Source organism: Oreochromis aureus, linkage group 3, assembly GCF_013358895.1.
Source record: "Oreochromis aureus strain Israel breed Guangdong linkage group 3, ZZ_aureus, whole genome shotgun sequence".
In the NCBI taxonomy this organism is placed as follows: domain Eukaryota; kingdom Metazoa; phylum Chordata; class Actinopteri; order Cichliformes; family Cichlidae; genus Oreochromis; species Oreochromis aureus.
In genome coordinates this window covers 14,416,190-14,437,626 of record NC_052944.1, presented here as the reverse complement: position 1 = coordinate 14,437,626, position 21,437 = coordinate 14,416,190, and the positions used below count along the sequence as shown (strand labels likewise).

At 42.7% G+C, this 21,437-nt stretch overlaps 1 protein-coding gene across 1 annotated transcript in view; it reads right to left on the bottom strand.

Moving 5' to 3' along the window:
* Positions 1–7,772: 7,772 nt before the first annotated feature.
* LOC116317890 (meiosis 1 associated protein) overlaps positions 7,773–21,437 on the bottom strand; it is a 56,949-nt gene continuing 43,284 nt past the window's right edge. Inside the window, exons 6-13 of the mRNA XM_031736802.2 lie at positions 20,543–20,698; positions 19,214–19,373; positions 17,771–17,912; positions 13,986–14,046; positions 13,747–13,889; positions 11,892–12,007; positions 11,603–11,657; positions 7,773–9,983 (exon numbers count right to left, since the gene is read on the bottom strand). Of these exons, the coding sequence (XP_031592662.1) occupies positions 9,750–9,983; positions 11,603–11,657; positions 11,892–12,007; positions 13,747–13,889; positions 13,986–14,046; positions 17,771–17,912; positions 19,214–19,373; positions 20,543–20,698 (1,067 nt within the window). The 3' untranslated portion in view covers positions 7,773–9,749. The remainder of the gene's footprint in view (positions 9,984–11,602; positions 11,658–11,891; positions 12,008–13,746; positions 13,890–13,985; positions 14,047–17,770; positions 17,913–19,213; positions 19,374–20,542; positions 20,699–21,437) is intronic.

Below are 21,437 nucleotides of genomic sequence, written 5' to 3'. Positions count from 1 at the left end.
AACGAGGGAAGAAAAACATAAAGTAGAAGAGCAGCAGTGAGTTTCTGTCTTTCTCATTAAACTCTCAGTGAACCAATTGCGAGAAAAAAAATGCTGGGGAAAGGGCACACATACACACACACACACACACACACACACACACACATTACGGCACTGTTTTCATGCAGTCAACATTTTCTTTTATTCGGTTCAGCACTTCCTCTTTGGAATATCCAAAACAAGCTGTTTACACATTTACAGTGTCTGTTTCCAGAGAAGACTTTGCCCAAATTCTGGCCATAAAGCAAACTGCACAAACTTTTATGCTGAGTTCAGTTTCAATGCCTTCTTTATCTCATGTGACTCCACTTGTTCGAGCTTTAAAAAAAGCTACAGTTTTGCACATTTCAGCTATTCAGTTTAGCATTTTAGATGCGCAACTGACTCTTTTTACTTTTTTGAAGTACTTTGATACTCAGGCAACCATGTCATTTACCACAACAGGAACTGTGATTTAATTTTTTTTGTCTGTGTAAATGTACAGACCATGAGTGACATAAAAAGTTTTGTTTCTCTCTCTTTGCAGTGACTTGGTTAATAAAGTGACACACATTTTATTTCTTTCATGTCATTGTCAGTGTGAGCGGGTGTGTGTCGCAATTTTAGGCTCATTTTTAAAAACAGTCGCATAAAAAGTCCCCGGAGCTAAATGCGAACGATTATGTGGTAAGCAAAGAAATGTGAAGAAGATGTTAGTGTGACCAGATTTAAAAAATCCAGTCACACTATGTATTCATTCATTCTTTGTTTAAAAGATAAGACACTGGACTTTTTAATGTAATCCGAGCTAATCCTGTCATGAACGCCTAAACAAAGACCAACTTTCTCCGTTTTCTCTGTTTCAGCATAATAACAGCAACAACTTCAGTGTTACTGAGCACAGAGTTATGAGCCTCCCCTGGATAAATGCGCAATCCAAACATCTGGGCCCGGTACTTTGAAACAACTTCAATAAATGCAGGATATCCATCCGTTATCTGGATTCATTCAGGGATTCAGCAGTCACACAAAGCTGGTTATCAACTCACTAAATCAACTCAGGGTTTCCCCTGTGTGTTCACAGGAAAAGGATGGTGTTAGCGGCATCTGGCCAATCACAATCAGGGATAAGTGTTGCAGCAGGCAACAGACTGGCTGATTAGTATAGTTTAGTATAGCTTTATGTTGCCTGACGATAAAACTATACAGTGGGAAAACTCCTAATACAGATGGAAAGCAACACAATGTGTAAAGGGAAAAGCTCTGCACAATAGCACTAAAAGTGCTCAATGAATGTGTCTGTTTAAGTGTTTTGGTCACTAAAACTGGAAAAGAGCTACTATATTAATAATATTTAGGCTATTTAAAGTTAGTGAAGAAAATCAACATAAATTCAGTGCAAGTTGATAGACTTACACTGGTATAGCTCACTGGGTTGAGCAGGTGACCCATATGTCACATGGCTCTGGCCCTATGGTGATGTCAGCCATGGTGTCGTATCTCAAAAGTCTTGAGCCACCCTCTTTATGTTTTGCCAAGAAAATGGCAAATAGGTGCAGAAATTTGGGGGAAAGCCATCTAATGAATGATAATGCTCCACTGCATGTTGTTCTATTCACGAATACTTTTACTGCACTGGCGGTGTAGTTGGGATTACTGTCATGCTGAAAAATGAAGCCTTTTTTAATCCTACACTTTCCAGATGGTATTGCATGATGGATGAATATCTGATGGTACTTTTGTGTATTCATATTTCCAGTTTCTCCAACACCACTGGCTGAAATTCAGTCCCAAATCATGGCAAATCATTAGCTGTAGTTTTTATGCTTTACTGATTCACAGGTCAATCATAAACAGAAAAAAAACCCTCTGAAAATGTCAGGTACAAGGACAGGACTGAAAGTGAGTGCAAAAGCAGCCAATGCCCAGACCATAAGCAAAATATAAAAAAATGTAGGGTTAGGGTTAGCACTGTACTCGTATATCAGCTTTCTTGCATAGATGTTTATCTTATGCATGAAAGCACGATTTCATGCATATATCTGCCTTTCAAATGCTGCTACAACCGGCAGCCAGTTAACAACTTTGAGCTACCGTCACTTTTGAAGCTCACCCAGTTACGCACTTAAATGCTCAACGAGTTCAAAAAGCAGTGTGCTAAAATATCAGCTTGTGGTTTTACAGGTTTTTATGTGCCGGGCCATTAAGCCTGTTTTGGTCATGTGCATTTCCTGAAGTGTGAAGCAGTTGCAGAGCAGCCTCGCAATGAACTCCACGACAGGCTGTAAAGCTAAAGTGCCTCTTAACAGGTATGCAGAAGAAGGCTAGGCCATAACAACTAAATCTGCATGTATCCCGTCAACATATGCTCAACAACAAACCGATGGATTTATCCGTTATCACCAGCTAAGATTCAGATCTTATTTCGACGTTACAGAAAGCACCCCGCTCTTTCTGTCACCTCCTCTTCATTTTTGTTCTTCACACTTTGCTCTTCATCTGTTTGACCTTTCACACATCTGCAACGGGCAAGGTGCACGAACACATATGAACAACTTGATACTGATGTGTATCAGGGTGTTATTTGCATCTGCATGATTTCCACCATTTGTCCCTTGTTGTGTGCTTTGTTGTGTCTTGTATGTGTGTGTGTGTGTGTTTGTGTGTGTGTGGTAGCCTCATACTGAAAGGCTTTATCAGACTTCACTTCACAGTTTCAGATCAACTTCTGTGAGTTTTCTCACTGAAAAATGGAGAAAAATGTTCAACAGTGAGCACTCTGCTGCAGGCTATGTGACACCAAAAGCATCAAAGTTAAGATGCTGTGGATGATCAACAGACAGCAGAAACATATAGAGGCTTTACTCTACCAGACATGACACTAGTTGTATGTGTGTGGGTGTGTTTGCACCATTTCTAGACACACGAGTCTATCTCTGGCCAGACAGTTTTATCTGCAGGTTTGAGGTCTATGTGTTACTTACTGCATGTCTACACACACACAAACACACACATACACACACACACACACTATTAACTATTATCATGTCAGTCACAGCCTTCCTGTTCTTTTCACTGCCTATTCTCAACACTGCGTGACTGTCTTCTTCCCACCAAGGTCTCCTGCTTGGCCTCTTTAGTCAAAGGTCACGTCAGAGTTTCGGAAAGAGAAAAGGACCAGCCCAACAACAAGAGGCACTGAAACTTGTTTTTTCACAAACACGTGCTTCTGTGGAAAGAGAAAAGGAAAAAAAAAACTCCTTTCCAAGAGGCTTCATATTGAAGGGCAGTAGGTGCTTGGCCAACAGGGCAGTGCCCTATGATATGCAAATGTGCAATCAAATGAATCATAAATATATGTATAAATAGCTCACTGTAATGGTTTTTCCCTGTCCCTGTACGACAGAACACAAACCAGCAAAGAGAAATAAAACTGCTGCACTCGCATCATCCTCGCTTTCCAAAGATGAGAAGAAAACTATGAGCAGAGGAAAACATCTGTCCCTGACGTCTGAGAAACAAAACAGAAATCCATCCATCCATAGTTTAGCTAGTCAGCTAGCTCACAGCTAACATGTTTGCAGTTAGGACACAACAAAGTCAGGCTACTTTTCGGTGTAGTAACCTCAAATTGATGTAGCCCAAGGGTTCTGTGCCTAATAAAGAATTGTGTATTCTTATTTAATGGGTGGATGGGTTTTATTTCCGGTTGCATTTATGATTGTTCCTTGGGCTTGTGATCCTTTTGGGTTCTGGGTAATAAGGGAAGTGGGAACACCTGGCGATAAAGACACACAGGGGGTCATAATAAATAAGAGAATCAGAGCAGGGAGGGAAGAAAACACAAGACAGAGTGAACAATGAACTACCAAAATAAGACAGGTTTTTACTTTTTATGCAATGTCCCTGATTATACTGTGGTATGACCCTCGTATTTCCTTCCCTGATTCCCCTTCTGTGTATAAATAGTCCTGTTGTGTCTGTAGTCTTTGTTGGATTCCCTGCTGTGGTGCTTCCCTTGTCTTGTTAATTTTTTGGATTTCAAGCTATGATATAAATTCTTTCCTACCCTACCTACACACCAGTTAGTTCTTGTTTTCATTCCCCATCCACTTGTCATCTAATCTCAAAGGAGCTGCTGAACAAAGCCTTCCAAACTGCTGCAACTAGCCTAGCTCATTGCTTCTGAAATATCTGTCCACTTCATTATTTGTAAACTGCTTGGCTAACTGCAAATTGCATAAAACTGTGTGATTGTGGACAGTTGTGGTTACAGATTATCTCACCACCTCCATGCATTAGTACTTAAAGTCTACCTAATTTCCAAAAAAGCACAAAACACAATATACAAAGGTCTACATATGGTGTCTACTCTGTGTTAGTGCTCAAGCCTGTGAACTGCCTCAACTGCATCAAGTGAAGCTCTAAAAGGAAAATAATGAGCCCAAAGATTTACTGATGCATCGCTAATGACACTATTGATGGTGCAGCTTTGATGTAATCAGAGGAAACTTCATCCGAGAGATCCATCAGGTCAGGAATCCCAATAGCCTCTTAATGATGTAGTTACTCTGCGGAATAAATGAACAACAGTATTGTCAGGCTATGGCTTCAAATGTTGAGATCTGTGCAAATGCCATTTTTTATGTCAAACATGGCTGGGTTTGTTTTGGTCTTGTGAAAACTTGACACCTGTCAGCTGCACCTCTTAATATAAAAACGACCTTGAGCATCGTTTCCTCATTCTGTTTCAACTTTGCGATGCACAGCATATGACACACTCCTGTCGTGGGCATCTGACAAGAAGTTAGTGCTTTCTGACACGAGACACACATGAAACTGTCCGGTTTCCTCTCGTGTTTGACTTGGTCGACCACCAGCGCTCTATTTTTGGCTTTGCGTGGGCAAACCAATTCAGTCATGTGTGTCTGAAATAGAGGTTCATTCACTCTCGCTGTCTCTTTCAGTGCTACCTAAAGGAAATGGCAGTTTCTCATTCATGCTGCTTCATTTGCAAAACCTCAGTGATTATCTGCACAAAGGTTAGGTGTGGTGAAGAAGTGATTTTCCTCAGCGAGCTTCAGTGGACCACGCTTCAGGTTCAGGTTCTCTTGTTTCTGTGCTTTCCGTGATGATAATCACTGGGGCGCTTGCTCTCCAGAGATTTGTGCTCCTGACTTTATCTCTGAGCCTTGCACATGTGCATGCATGTCAGACATGTAGGAGTAGAGACCTTTCAAGATTTCTCTTACGGGTTTCCAATTCAGGTTCTGTAACCTTCTGACTTCACCTCCTCACTTCCTCCTCACAGAGATGAACTTCCTCTTTCAATTCTCGCTCAGCGTTGCTGGTAAGACAGATAATTATTCTCTGCCTGTGTATGAACTGTGACTCCTTTGCTTATTCTTCCATGTGTATAGTATCAGAGTCCTGTGGCAAGTCAGGACAATCGCAGGAAAGAGACAATGCGTTACAGTCTGTGGGACAGACAGAGAGTCTGATGCATGTTTTTTTTTGTGCTCTGCAGATTGCAGCAAAAAAGGAAATGGAACATTGAGCATAAAGCAGGAAGTCAAAGCACTAATATTATCCTGACTCAGATATAGATGGCACAAAAAAGAATACAACTGCATTTTTAGACAGCTGAACCACAAAAGCCTTTTTACGCGGGTCAGAATTACCGAGTTTAGTTCGATGCGCAGACACGACTGCGAAACGAAAGGTTACCTCTCCGCACCTCCGGAAACTGTGCATCAAAACTGAAAAAGTAGGAAACAAACTGTCTCCTGCTCACCAGTGACCGATGCGTCGTACAACTGCCGCATCCGTTTGGTTTCTTTGGCCACGAAAAATGATCCAAACAGTTGGTAAACAGGAGCTTAATTACAAGATTTCTCAGTTTAATTGTTGCTAGAGTTTGGTCCATCTCTTAACCCCCCCCCCCCCAAACCAAACCAAACCACCATCCTTTTAGAAGTTATTAGAAAGAATAACTTGGACATGAAGTTTTCCAATATGGTTTCTGCAAGGTGACGATGCATTGCTAATGACACTATTGATGGTGCAGCTTTGACGTGAAAACAAATAAAAGCTAACATTTTATTTTATTTTATAACTTTAACCGATACTTCTGGAGAATTACATCTTGTCTATATTTATCTGGCTAAAAACAATGATTTAGTCTGTTCTTGAGCAATAAGCGTTACCAAAAAGGTTAAATAGACACACTACTAAAAATAATAGTGACCGAAAGTAGCTTCCTCCGCTTAAAAAAAAACAAATAAATAAATTAAGCAAATTAAGCTTTCAAAAGCAACACAGAGACTTGCACACACCATCGCTTCTCAAAATATCACTTCGTGCTCGGTAACACATACAGAAATTTTACTGTGAAGCAGCTTTGCTGAATGTTTGTCGGTTCCTATATAATCACTGTCCTTTCTCTTAACAGTAACAGTCTGCGGAGAGATGTCAGTGTGTATGATTATTAGTCTGAAGAAAACAACAGAATGTGGGAATTAACCACCAAACCAAATTATTCTCTGCAGACCAAAGTTCATTCTTTGTGTGGAGCGTTAACAGCTTAGGTCTAAAGACGTTTGTGTGTGTGTTGAAATAAATATGCTCACCAGTTAACTCCAGGCCTTAACCACGTGTAATGCTAGTTTGTAGCTAAAAGCGTTTTACAAGGTCTTGAATAATCAGGCCCCATCTTAACAACCTCACAGTACCACATCACCATACAACATATATTTAGGCCTGGATCAGGTGACACTGTATCCTCCCTTAGTTACACTGCAATAGGCCTAGGCTGCTTCCCATGACGCACCCATGAGTATTTCTTCTTCACGCACCTGTTTATACACCACTCTGCATTTAGTTTTCACCTGTCTCCCTTACCTCCACCCGGTCATGGCTGCCCCTCCTTGAGCCTGGTTCTGCTGGAGGTTTTTCCTGTTAAAAAGGAGTTTTTCCTTCCCACTATCACCACATGCTTGCTCACAAGGGGTCAGCTGATTCTTGGGGTTTTCTCTGTATTATCGTAGGTTCTTTACCTTACAATATAAAGTGCTTTGCACTGAAAATTGTTTTATGTTGAACAGTGCCCACTGTCTGCCCATGTATACGGTGTTGGAGAAAAGGTGGTGAAAGAAATGATGGTAAAAGAAACATTATATGTAACGATGGGTAAAGCTCCTGGCAACAGACCCCTTGAGAGTAGCATTTAGGCAGGATTGGTTTATTGCTTAGCACACTATTTTCAATGTCCTGTCCTCGCCTACTAGTGATATCTGGTGATGGGAGACAAAAAACCCAGCTGCTTCCTTTGTCCACATACCACAAAAATTAAAGAAATGTCGACGACAAAACAAAAGTAGCACCAGTTAAGACCCAGAGCTGATGAGAAAGGATAAGGTGCATACTGCACTTTTAAAAAGGTTAATTTCATTAGGTACATGGCTTAAGACGAAAAGCGTTTAAGGTTTTAGTTACACACTGGATGCACTTAATTGTGCAGTGGAGGTTTTTTAAGCAATAACGATGAAGATGACAAAGAGAATCAATCAGTAAATATGTAACATTTTTATAGTTGTGCACCTTTTCATTCTGCTCTCATCCTTGGGAAACTCAATAATGTTATTAATGTGCAGGGAAACCTGTGGGAGGTAAAAGGTTAAAGGCGGTTAGGTGCTCTTCTTCTACTATCAGCACCTTATGCTACAGAAATGTTACTGCAACCATCCACCCACAAACTGGTATTTTATTATGCCATAGCAGATGAACAGATCAGATACAGGTTTATACATGTATATATATATCTCATATATATGAAAGAAAGCTGAACGGGAACACGATCGAATTAACACTGTGAGATGAGGAAAAAAAAAGAACAACAACAAATGCAAAACATTTTTCAGAGAAGACCTTTTGCTTTAGAGCGAAAAATCGAAAAAGTCACCTGACAAGCGGGACACTGTTAAACTTCCTGCGATTTCAAAAACAATTGAACCTTTGTCAGTTTCTGGTAATATCACATTTATCTCTAACAGTTGTGACATTTAGTGAGGAGTGTGTCTAACAGTGTGCAGGTCACACAGAAGAGCTTCGGCTCTAGCCTTCTGACCTCTCCGGGGACAGAGGGACGGCTGTTGTTGCATCTGAACAAATTTATGAAATTCACACCAGTTGACTCAGCTCTCCAGCGCTCGTGAGAATTAAAAAGTAAGTGAAGAGCGAGAGTGAAGAAGCGACGGGAGAGAGAGGGGGAAGTGGGGAAAATGTTAGTGGCTGGTTTTGAAGGTCTGGCTGAATTCTTTTCAGAGACAAAAGCGTCGTTGTCGCCGTAATTCGTGAATGCGGAAGTAGTGTGACATCACAACGTCATGAAGTCACTGGCCACTGGGATGTGCCAAATGTTATAAGGTTCAGTAAGGGGGTGGAATGGCGGGAGACTCATTAAACCTGTGAGCGTGCGTGTCTGTGTATGACAAAGCTCATTCACGGGAAATTAATTCATAACAGTGACGACGGACAAACGTAACTAATGTGTGAATGTGACTCACTGTCAGAGTGAGTGTAAATAGAAAACTGCACAAACCAGCAGTGATGTAATAGCTTTAAGTCGTCTCACACACACACACACACACACACACACACACACACACACACACACACACACACACTCGCAGACACAACGGAATGTTTTTTTCCAATGCAAAGTTGTCATATTCACTTTTTCACAGAACACACTGCAGATTTTATCAGTTTTCTTCCATCCACCCTCCTCCCCCTCACGCTGCCTTTCAACCCTCGGAGAGAGAGCTGGCGGCGGGGGTAAAGGCGAGCAGAGAGGCCTCTCTGTCTCTGGCTCGTTGAAACAGTGAAGCTGTGTTCGAACGGGAGCTTAAGGGCGACGCGAAGAAGGAATGTGCATGTGTGCGCGCTATAAGTCTTTATACACCACGTCTCATTTATTATGCATCAATTGTAGTTTTGTAGCTAGTTTCCTTTTGACTTAAAGCTGTGCGTGCCAGCGTGCGTGCTGTAGTGCACAGACAGTGCTTTTTATACATCCATCAGCTTTTAATCTTCCTCTGATCTCCCACACACCACCCACGTTTGTTCTTTTTTTTTGCAACTTCTTATTACTTCCCTCCATTTTTTTGGGTGACTGTTTAACGCTTTCATTGTCCTGCCGCTTCCCTTCTTTTCATCTTTTATCCTGCTTTTTTTTTTTTCATTGTTTACGGTGTGTGATTTTGACGTTTTGCTAACTCAGCAATCTGCACATGGCAGCGAGCTGAAACTTTCCTTTCTCACATTCACACTTGCACACATACACACACATGCTTGCAAATGCAGCGACGGAGGCTTGTTAAATTCAGATCTAACTAATATTGTTCGAGCGAGCGAGCGGTGAGAATAAATAGAGATGAAAGAAAGTGTCAGAAGAACCACCCAGAGTGCAGTGCAGAGTAAGTGTGTTCACAGCGTGTCACACTACCTCCTGTGTGCATTTACGTGCAAATTAGCTTGTCTCTTCCTTTCTTTGAAGCCTTTATGAGCTGCCTGATTGCTCACCAGCTTTACAGTGGAAACCAATTAGCCAAATATGTGTGTGTGTGTGTGAGGGTCTATGCATTTGCAGGTACTCTGACTCCACTGGAACCCCTTTGAAGTATGCAACAATGGACTTTTCCCCACTTTCTGCTACTAACCCTGCAGCACTCTTACTGTATTAGCACAGAGTTATCATCATCATCATTTCCCTCTTGCCGGGTAGGGGCCGGGGCCCGACTGCTGCCACTGCTGCTGCTGCTGAGGAAGTTCAGAGCTGGGCGGGAGGCCTTGCTGGGAGGAGGTCCCAGCGAGGAGGAAGAGGAGGCGGCGGAGGAGGAGGGTAGCGGAGCAACGGTGGCCCTGACCTTGTTGTTCATTCCCAGTTGGCGACTGTAGTTTTGTAGCTGCATGGAGGCCACACACACACACACACACACAGACATTCTGAATTTCAAACTCAAGATCACTTTCTTGTAGAAAACGGCAGATGAAAGAGTGGAAGAGGAGGATCTGAAGGAGTTGGGAGGAAGGACATGTGAACGCAGCAAAAAGGAACATTATGTTTGGACTTTAAGTCTGAGGTCAGCTGGAGCGAGAGGTCGCCACAGAACAGAGCGAATAATCACTTTCCCTGCGCTTTCCCACTGAAGTGAACTATTTGCATGTGAGCAGCCTTATCAGCCCTGATGAGTCACCCTGCCAACAGCTATACACCCTCAGGACACAGCAGGCTTCAGTTGATGTGAATATATAAAAAAAAATTAGGGTGAAAGTTCATGAGCGATACACTGCCTGTGAAATCCACAGGAAATACTACACTCTACTATAATATACTCGGAATATACTCTGAAACACTGAATATTGGTCTGGAATTACAGTAAAAAAAACCCCAATAAGATGCCACCACAGCAGTGATACATTCAAAACACCAGACAAACCTCGAGCCGAATGATCTTCTGGAAAGTCTGAACCTTTTAGAAGAATCCCTTGTGATAGAAAACCACTTCATCTCAAAAGTGCTATCTTTGAAAACATTGTAGAGTATCAGAAAGCACCACAGCACGGACTGTGTGCTCGTTTAATCAGCGTTTATGACTCACTTTGAAAACTCTAAAATAAAACTGAAGAATGATTCACTGCACTATCGTTGTTTCACATCAGAAACGCAGTAATCCTCAGACTCAATGAGGTAACTTAACCACTTCCTGAAATAAAATTTTACTTTTAGGTTTTAACTAAACTTTTGACTTCATATGCATCCGAAATGATACTTTAGGCATTGAAGTTGCTTAAATGGGTATTTCGCAAACTTTTATCTGGCATTTTTAGTTTCTAGTTTCTTTCCAGGACATGATAAGATTATAAAACACAAAGCACCATTAAAGATTAACCACAAGTTCACTTTGTGGCCTCCTTTACAAAACCTGTGATTGTTTTTATTTGTCACTTTTTAGTATTCTCACATTATCTGACAGCTTTCATACATCTCTCAGATGCTCCCATTCAAACAAAGCTGCTGACATCATACAACAGTTTACAAAAACAATACCCTCAGAGTGTTTGAGACTGGCTGACCTCTAGTTTAGGACTACCTGGCTACAAACTAAGCAGTTAAAACTAGTTCCAGCTGCCTCCGGAGGACACGCTCAGACAACACCTTTATCTGTTTGCTTTAACTCAGACATCTGCTCATCCTCAACCGCTGCCTCCAAACAACAATGTGGTTGTTTTATTGGATTATGATGCTTTACTTCACATTTTTCATTCTCATGTTTATTTTCATGTTTTTTTCCAAAAGGCTTGTTTGTGTCTGACTGCAGCGAGTGCTGCCATCTAGTGATCAAATGAGGACGTGAGGCTGAAGGGCATTACTAAAGCACACGCTCCGTAGAAACATGTTTAATGTGGTTAATCAGAATGGTACTTTATGCGGTCAAATGGCTCTTGAATCATAAACTTCCCCCATGTTATATATAAGCATTGCAGAGTGACCTTCAGACTGTCATAAAGCTGCTGTGTTTACCTGCCGTGGCTGTCTGCTGCCTGTGCTTTTAGGGCCCTCCTGTGGTGGATGAATCCTGGGAACACAAACAGCTTAGCTCCTCAATATCATCTCCTTAACATATATCTGCAAGCCTAACATAATCTTCTTAATAAGCTTGTTTATCATTGGCAACAGCTTGTGGTTACGATCACCTTCACTTAGCTACACCTTCTCTAATGGCACTGATCACTACATTCTTTAAATTAGAGCTTTGCTCGTCTCTACTAATATCATCACAGACTCATCATGATCCTCCCGTGTTGCTGACCTGTATGGGTATCGTGGCTGTGAGAGCAGGCCTCGGCTCCTGAGGTGCTGGTAGAGGTTACTGCTCAGGGAGAGAGGGTTTAAAACAAACTCCTCATCCAGCTGAGTGAGACAGCTCTGACAGAGACAGAAGGCACACAAGTATCATTTGAATATTTCAACTGCGACCTGTTCCGACCTTCAGCGAGTACTCAGAATAAAAAAGTGAATCACACTAAATGACGAGGCACTGTGTTCCAAAACAGGATCGTAAAAATGTCCTGTCAAAAATACACATGACGTCTAATACTGTCATCATCACATTCATAGAAGCGTCATCCTGAGACGTCATCGAAACTTTGCGTGCTTCTCTTTCTCAATGATGAGTGTGCAGTTTAAGTACAGGTCATAATATGGAATTACTATTATAATTATTTAATAGCAGGACGCAAGTGATAATGTGAGGAAAGTGTTCGAAGAAACAGGGAGATGAAGTAGAAGTAGACAGGAATAGTGAATAGAGAAAGGTGGCAAAGGAAAAGGAAAATGCTTAGAGTGAGTTGTTTGTCAGACTAGATGCTAAAAGAAGGAAAAACGAGGGACTTTTGTCAGTTGGTTATAGAGAGACCGAGGTGGAAAAAAGATAAAGATGGAAATGTGCTAATGAGTGAAGAGAGTGTGTTGACAAGATGGAAGAAGTAATTTTGAGGAACTGATGGGTGTAGGAAATGTAAGAGAGAGGAAGACAGATGGAAGACAGTTTGTCATAAAGTGCAGATTAGAAAGGAGGAAGTGAGGGCAGCTATGAAGAGAATGAAGAGTGGAAAGGTGGTTGGTCCAGAAGACCTACCTGTTGAGGTGGAGATGCCTATGAAAGAGAGCAGGGCACTTTTTAACCAGATTGTTTAACATCATTTTTAGGGTATAAAATGTTCAGAATTTTGGAGAGAAGGAAGCAAGGAATGGCGGTGGTGGAGGTGGTGTACGACACGAGGACAGTGAGACAGTGCTGATGTGGATGGAGCTGCCAGGGAGGAGGAAATGAGGAAAGCCTCAGAGAAGATTCATGGATGTAAGAAAGGAGGACATGAAGAAGGTTGGGGTGACACAAGAGGATGCTAGAGAAAGCGATTGATGGGTATGTGATCCAACAGCTGAAAGAAGAAGAAGAAGAAGAAGAGGAAGAACAGGAAGAAGAAGAAGACATATAAACAAATGGTGTGGTCCTTAGTTCCAGGTATATACAATTAGAATTGTATGATGATTTCATGGTTCAGTCTTTAAAAGGTTAACTGGTCATTCAGGTGAGTGTTAACACAATACGACAATCCTCCATTGAGGGGACGTTTCAACAAATCCACCTGAAGAAGATGAAACTCTTAGAGCTACATCAGAATCTATGGGCCTCAGTTAGCATGATAAATGTTAAAGTTCATGATAGTACAATTAGAAAAGACTGAACAAATGTGGCTTATTTGTAAAGGCTGTCATGAGAAGGCATTTTCTCCCTAAAAAGAAGAGCACAGTTTTGGACAGGTGAGAACCAAGTGGAGATGTTTGGCCACAACGCACAGTGTCCCCTCATATCAGCGTTCACCATGGAGATGGAGGGGTGATGATTTAGGCTCGCTTTGCAGCCACAAGACCTGGGCAGCTTGCAATCACAGAGTTGATCATGAACTCCTCTGTATACCAAAGTATTGTAGATTCAGATGTGAGGATATCTGTCTAATTTGGCTGACAGCTTGCTTTGTATTAATGTAAAGGTAACCAGTGCTGATAGATTACTGAAGTTGATGCATCAACTTCTGCTTTGAGGTTCTCAGTGTCTCTATTTATTTCTCTAAATAGTTTAGAGCAACCAGAGGTCATCTAACCTGTATAGTCTGCATGGCGTGATGTGCAGGGTCCTGAGCCAAAACCAGCTGTGAGCACGGCAGCAGCAGCTCTCTGGAGACCACAGGCTTCAGCAGCAGGGAGAGAGATGGAGATGGCTGGAGGATATAGTGGGAATACACACCTGTGTTGGAAACATACACGGGGCCTGTGATTGCTCACAAATGAACTTGATAAACAGTCAGCTCTCTCACACATAAACATAAAAACAAACACACACATGGACCTGAGGCTCCAGCTGCAGACTTCTGAGCCTGCAGCAGCAGGAACAGGTCACGACTCTGAAAGAGAGAAATCAAAAACTGTTAACTATTTGAACCACGGAGGGATATGCAGAATCTTGCAAGGTTGACAAGCTAAAATGAAGAACAGTCAAATGGTCCAAACAATTTTATGCTATGTTATTACTGCAGAAACATTGGGATGCTGTGTAAAATGTAAACAAATCTTAAACATATCAAATGTTCAAGCTGGGCCATTTTACTGTTTCATGAAAAAAAGAACAGAACATTTAATGGCAGCAACACATCTCAAAAAATGGGATGAGGCAACAAAAAGACTGGAAATGTGTTACTTAAAAACAGCTAGAAGAACATTTTGTAACTATTTATATTAACTGGAAACAGAGAAAGAGCACGTTGGAGAGCCTGAGTTTCTTAGATGTAAAGATGGGCAAACGTTCTCCTTTCTGCAAAAAAAACTGCATCTACAAAGTGGGGATTGCTTTCAGAATAAGGTTACTCAGCATTAAAATTGGTAAGTCTTTGAACATCCATCCATCTATCCATTTTCTTCCGCTTATCCGAGGCCGGGTCGCGGGGGGATCAGCCCAAGCAGAGAAGCCCAGACCTCCCTCTCCCCAGCCACCTCCTCCAGCTTGTCCGGGGGAACACCAAGGCGTTCCAAGGCCAGCCGAGATATAATCTCTCCAGCGTGTCCTGGGTCTGCCCCGGGGCCTCCTCCCAGTGGGGCATGCCCGGAACACCTCACCCAGGGGGCGCCCAGGAGGCATCCTTGTCAGATGCCCGAACCACCTCAACTGGCTCCTTTTCGATGTGGAGGAGCAGCGGCTCTACTCTGAGCCCCTCCTGAATAGCCGAACTTCTCACTCTATCTCTAAGGGAGAGGCCAGCCACCCTTCGGAGGAAGCCCATTTCCGCTTGTATCCGCGATCTCATTCTTTCAGTCACTACCCACAGCTCGTGACAATAGGTGAGGGTAGGGACGTAGATCGACCAATAAATTGAGAGCTTCGCTTTTACACTCAGCTCTCTCTTCACCACAACAGACCGGTACAGCGTCAGCATCACTGCGGCCGCAGCACCAGTCCGTCTGTCGATCTACCGCTCCCTTCTCCCATCACCCGTGAACAAGACCCCGAGATACTTAAACTCCTCCACTTGGGGCAGGAAATTGTCCCTGACCCGGAGTGGGCACTCCACCCTTTTCCGACTGAGGACCATGGCCTCAGATTTGGAGGTGCTGATTCTCATTCCTACTGCTTCACACTCAGCTGCGAACCGTTCCAAGGCGAGCTGGAGGCCTTCACCCGATGAAGCCAACAGGACCACATCATCCACAAAAAGCAGAGATGAGATCTTGAGACCACCCAAGTGAAAGCCTTCCACCACTTGGCTACGCCTAGAAATTCTGTCCATAAAAACTATGAACAGAATCGGTGACAAAGGGCAGCCCTGGCAGAGCCCATCACCCACCAGGAACGAGTCCAACTTATTGCCGACTATGCGGCCCAAGCTCTTGCAACGGTTGTATGAGGACTGAATATCCCGTAGCAATGGGCCAGACACCCCATACTCCCAGAGCACCCCCCACAGGACCCCCCCGAGGGACACGGTCGAATGCCTTCTCCAAGTCCACAAAACACATGTAGACTGATTGGGCAAACTCCCATGCACCTTCAAGTATCCTTGAGAGGATGAAGAGCTGATCCAGTGTTCCACGACCAAGACAAAAACCGCATTGTATTCAAGGTTCAACTAACGGACGGACTCTCCTCTCCAGCACCCTGGCATAGACTTTCCCAGGGAGGCTGAGGAGTGTGATTCCCCTGTAGTTGGAACACACCTTCCGGTCCCCTTTCTTAAAGATGGGAACCACCACCCCAGTTTGCCAGTCCAGGGGTACTGCCACTGATCTCCACGCAACATTGTAGAGGCGTGTCAACCAAGACAGCCCTACAACATCCAGCGCTTTCAGGAACTCGGGGCGGACCTCATCCACCCCAGGGGCTCTGCCACCAAGGAGCTGTTTAACTGCCTCAGTGACCTCGCCCCCAGAGATTGGCGGGTCATCCCCTTCCCCTTTGAACATCTCATCAATAATATACAGGACATTATATCATCAAATGATTTGGAGAAACTGGAGAAATCTATGTGTGCAAGTGACAAGGCTGATAATCCTTATTGTATGCCTGTGATCTTTGGGCTCTCGGGCAGCACTGTGTTAAAAACAGAAGCAGATACATTGCACACTTCAGCAGTGTATTAGCACCAGTTACATTAACATAAGGAACCAAAGAAGTATTAAAGTTGAAGGATATAAGCCATTATATCTGAGGTAAAGTTGGAATCCAAATAGAGAAAAAGGCTCAATGTGGCTCTTATTTACAGATACTCTCAATCATGTAAATATAAAGTACACAGGTTCATTTCTGACCTTTTATGCATTAGGACATACCGGTACCAGCTCTTTATGATTCTGGTTGACTACATGGGCTTAGGGACACTTCCAGAAAGTTCACTGAGTCGTCCACAAATTCCCTTCCTGTCTCTATCATGCAGAGAAGAAGTCGTGCAGTATTTGAGCATGATCCAGAAACGTCTTCTCTGGGCTAAAGCTAAAATGGACCAAGACAAAGTGGAAAACGGTTGTGTGGTCAGATGAATTTAATGTGAAATTCCTTTGGGGGAAAAAAGACGCTACATCCTCCAGACTAAAGAGCAGAGAGACCTGACAGCTTATTATCATTTGAAAAGTCTTGCATATTTCAGTATTATTTTCAGCCATTGTTAAATCACATGCTGCAGCTAATCCAACAGCATGGCTTTGCAGTAAAAGAATCCAGGTGCTGAACTGCCTTTCCACCAGTCCAGACCTTTCACCAGTTGAAACATGAAACGAAAATACAACAAGAAGACGTGGGACTGCTGAGTAGCTAGAATCCTTTATCAGACAAGAATGGGACAACATTCCTCTCTCGAATGTGAAGCAACCGGTCTCTGCAGCTCCCAGACAGTTAAAAATACCCGCCACTTCTAACCCTAGATGCACCTTTGGTAACAATTAAAAATTCTAGATGATTTTCAGAAAAGTTGACTTCTGACCTCTAACATGTCTGAGATTTTTAAGTAGATCCTCCTGGGGTATCAATTTGAAAGTCCTCTGTCACCTTGTTCTTAAGTTATCACATTCAAGAAATCACCTTTCCAGAAAACGTGACCTCTGCCCACCCGCCTAGCAGACTGACTCCATCAGCCCTTTATAGCCGAGGGGTAAAAAACCTGTTGTTAAACAAATAGCAGATGCTTTTTAGTGGTAAACATGGAGCTGTCCCAACTTTTTTGAGATGTGTTACTACTATAAACGTTAACGATTATTTAATACTGTTCTTAAACTGGCACATTTTCTCCGTTTGATATGTTTTCTATGTTCTGCTGTAAACAAAATATGGATTTATGAAATTTACAAACCACTGCATTTTATTTTCACTTGAATTTGCACAACTTTCCAGTGTTTTTCGTATTAGTTTGTATGAGTTGAGAAGCACAACTGTCAAACAAAAACACAAACATGAATATGACTGCTCTACTCTACCATGACTCCCACGTTCCCACATTCGCTAAAACGGGAACCAGATTTGCATTATGCAAATTCTGTCATGTAGACTGGTCAAATGGGTTTTACTTCTGCATCATATGCGGTAATAAAATGTCAGTTTCTCTTAATAAAGACAATTGTCACAAGATGAAAAAACAGAAACTACACCCTGAGTGTGTGGCAGAGGGCATGGAACAAGTTCTGGTTGTTCTCCATTTCATCCCAGTCCAGCTGCCAGCAGGTGGTTGGGCGGATCACCAGCGGAAGGCCGTACAACACACTCTCACACACCCCATCTGCACGCAGAACTCTGAAAGACACACACACACACACACACACACACACACACACACACACACACAGTTAGTCAAAGAAGAATGAAGGGCTCGTGCCAGCAATAGAAAAAACAATGAAATCCTTTTCATTTCTGAAATAAGCTCCAGCAGAAAACTGTAAGTATGCAAATATATGGAAAACATCATGAGCAGAGAGAATGACATCATCCCTGCTGAGGTGCGTTTGCAGTGTGACCCATTTTCTAACTCAAGTACATAAAGAGCACAATTTCCCAACCGTCTGGTATGCAAAACAAACTCCCATTCGCTCACACAAACGCACATTACTTCCTACTGTAGGTCCTGAAAATGTAAAACAAATGCAAATCAAGTTTCTACCTCAGTGCCTGCTTTCTATCATTAGCGTGTGTGTAGCATGTGTGTGCATATTTAGGGGAAAATGACATCAGCTGTTACACAAAAGCTGATCACTGAGTTGGAAATAAAATCAGCATTACCTCAACTGCATGAAAACATTACCACATAGTTACAAGTGAAAAATACTGTCTGAGAAAACATCCAATAATTGTAGCATGCTGCACACCTTTCAGCTCAGCATGTCAGCTGGCTGCTTAAGAAATGTGACACCATTAATGAGACAATCTCCAGCGCACTGCGTGAGTTTGTGAGAAAAAAATGGCACGTACACATTCCTCTACTGACAGGTAGGAAAGAGAAGAAAGTGAAAATATACTGCGCTACATTCAGTTCATGCTTCCACAATCCCTGTGAGGTTAAAAATAACATGAAGAGTTCATTTTGTAGGAAACAAAAATAGCTTATTTTTTGTATGACACTGTCCACAGAGGCTATTTGACCTACAAGCTTGTAAAACTCTCCATATCTGTTTTGTAATTGGTACGAAAGATTTTATTCATTTGTCAGACTTTTACGATGAACATTTTCTGTCCTCTGGAATATATTTTATCTTCTGGTTTCCTCGTCCATCACGCTGATTGTACATTTACGAGGCCAACAAAATTCCTAACAAAAGAGAAGAGACTGAACTTTGTGCTCATGTTGCTTTTACAGTGTCGGAGCAGTAACTCCAGCAGAACAAAGTGCACTCAGATGTGACAGGAAAGTTTTCATCCTAGAAATATTCCACTGCTCCCAAGTCCAACAAAGGAGCTGTGCATACAGAGAACGGGTGTTACTGGATCTTGCACACACAAGCCTTCTCTCCCTCTCTCCTAACAAAGTGATGGTGAGCTGATCCTAATCTTTTATTTGTGGTTATAGTTAGAAGGCCCTCAGCATCGATGCCCACGCTTACTTGATCACTTTCAGTGTCTGCGGTGCTGGGCTTTGATTGGCCGAGCCCTTAGTGCCAGGCAGGAAGTCCCGAATGCTCTCAGTCTTCACTCCCAGGTTCGGGGTCAGCGGGATGAGCGCCGGGCTTATCATGCGCTCCTGCATGTCACACTTCACGCACACTGCACATGCAACAACAGAAACATGCAATGATGTTAAAAACAAAGTACACGCCATGATTCAGTAATTTGTAGAACCACCCCTTGTCACAATAAATATAACTTTTTTGTGTGACTTTATCAGATTCAGGCAGCATGGTGGAGCAGCTGCCTCACACCAAGAAGGCTCAGAGTTTGAATCCATCATCTGGCCGCGCCCTTTCTGTGATGAGTTTGAATGTTCCCCCTGTGTATGCGTGAGGTTGGTGTGGTTAGGTTAATATGTGATTCTAAGTTTCCCATAGGTGAGAATGTGAGTGCAAATGGTTTGTCTCTGTGTGACAGACTGGTGACCAGTCTAGGGTGTTTGTTGACGAATGGCCCACTCTTCTTTATAATGTTGCTTCAGTTCATTGAGGTTTATGGATAATTGTTTCTACACTGCTCTCGGGTCGGGTTGAGGCCTTTAAAAACTTTCAATTTTGTCTTTTTCAGCTATTCTGCTGTAGATCATATCTGACTCTAGAATACTTCTGTATTCAGAGGAGTTCGTGGTCAACTCAGTAACTGTGAGGTATCCGGACATCTCCACTTTGGTCTCGTTTGTCCAAAGGACACTGTTCAGATGTAGTTTTACAAACCTAAGCCATGCTGCCATGTTCTTTTTAGAAAGACAAAGCTTTCTCCTGGCAACCCATAGTTTTTTAGGCTTCCTCTAATTTTACTGCCATGAACTCTAACATGTAACATGCTAACTGAGGTCTGTAGCGTCTGAGATGTAGCTCTTAGATTTTATGCAGTTCCTCTGAGCACTTTGGAGATGCTGGGATATCTACTATTGGGAAGACGTCTTGAAGGGTTTTCACTTATGAATAATTGTTTATACTGTGCAATGGTGGGTTATATCTCCATCCATCCATCCATTCGCTTCCGCTTATTCTTTTCAGGGTCGCGGGGGGCGCTGGAGCCTGTCCCAGCTGTCATAGGGCGAGAGGCGGGGTACGCCCTGGACAGGTCGCCAGTCTGTCGCAGGGTTAACACACAGGGACAGACAACCATTCGCACTCACATTCACTCGCACATTTACACCTAGTGGCAATTTGGATTATCCAATTAGTCCAATCAGTGTGTTCATGTCCAAAGATTTTTATTTGTGTATGTTTGTCTGCCTGTGTGTGGCTGTAGTATTTAACCTGGAATGAGGTTATCTATGGGGCTTGGCAGCAAGAGGTGAAGGTGCTCTCTGTCTCCACCTTGTTCCTGAAGCCATGCCTTGAACACAGTCTCTATGGCAAACACAGTGTTCTCCACCTGCTGCAGGTCGACCTCTGTCCCCAGCATCAGAGAGTCTGCAAAGACACATGCACATACATAGTGTTAAAAAGCTGTATCAGACTGTCTGAGGCTCTGTACGTGATAATGCATTGTTCTAAAGATTTTAACCTCTTTCATTAGTTTGACATTTGTCAATTAAACAATGTCAATTAGAGCAAACCGACACTCACATTCTCTTTGACCTTTATTTAGAAATTTTTAACATTTTAACAAACTTGTTCAACAACTCCCCAACTTTCAAAGAAGTATTTTTTTGCCACTAGATGGCAGCAGCACATGATAAATCCAAAGTACAGTAGCAAACGGCCTTGGTGAACTTATCAATACAAGGGTTCAGTGTTTGTGGATTTTCTGAAAGCCTTCTTCAGCCTGTCTGATTAGGAATGAATAAAAGCCTCCAAGACTGAAGATGCAAAAAATTGCTTTTATGGTTATATTTTGAAGCTTTTTATGCAAACAAATGTGCTTCTGTTCTGCTTCTGAGCTTTTCCCTCATCCCAAAGGACACAACATACTAAAAGGCCTAACTTGTCTTCCTTTTTTGCCTGATGACTCCCAATCATCATGTTGTGTCCTTTCTTCAACCTTTCCCTCTCTCTGTCTGTAGTCCCAGCCTGCTTCAAAATGGCCACCATCGTCCCTGTACCCAAATCCTCCACCATCTCATCATTGAACGACTGGCGACCTGTAGCCCTGACCCCCATCGTGAGCAAATGCTTCGAGAAGCTGGTCAGGGACTTCATCTGCTCCGCA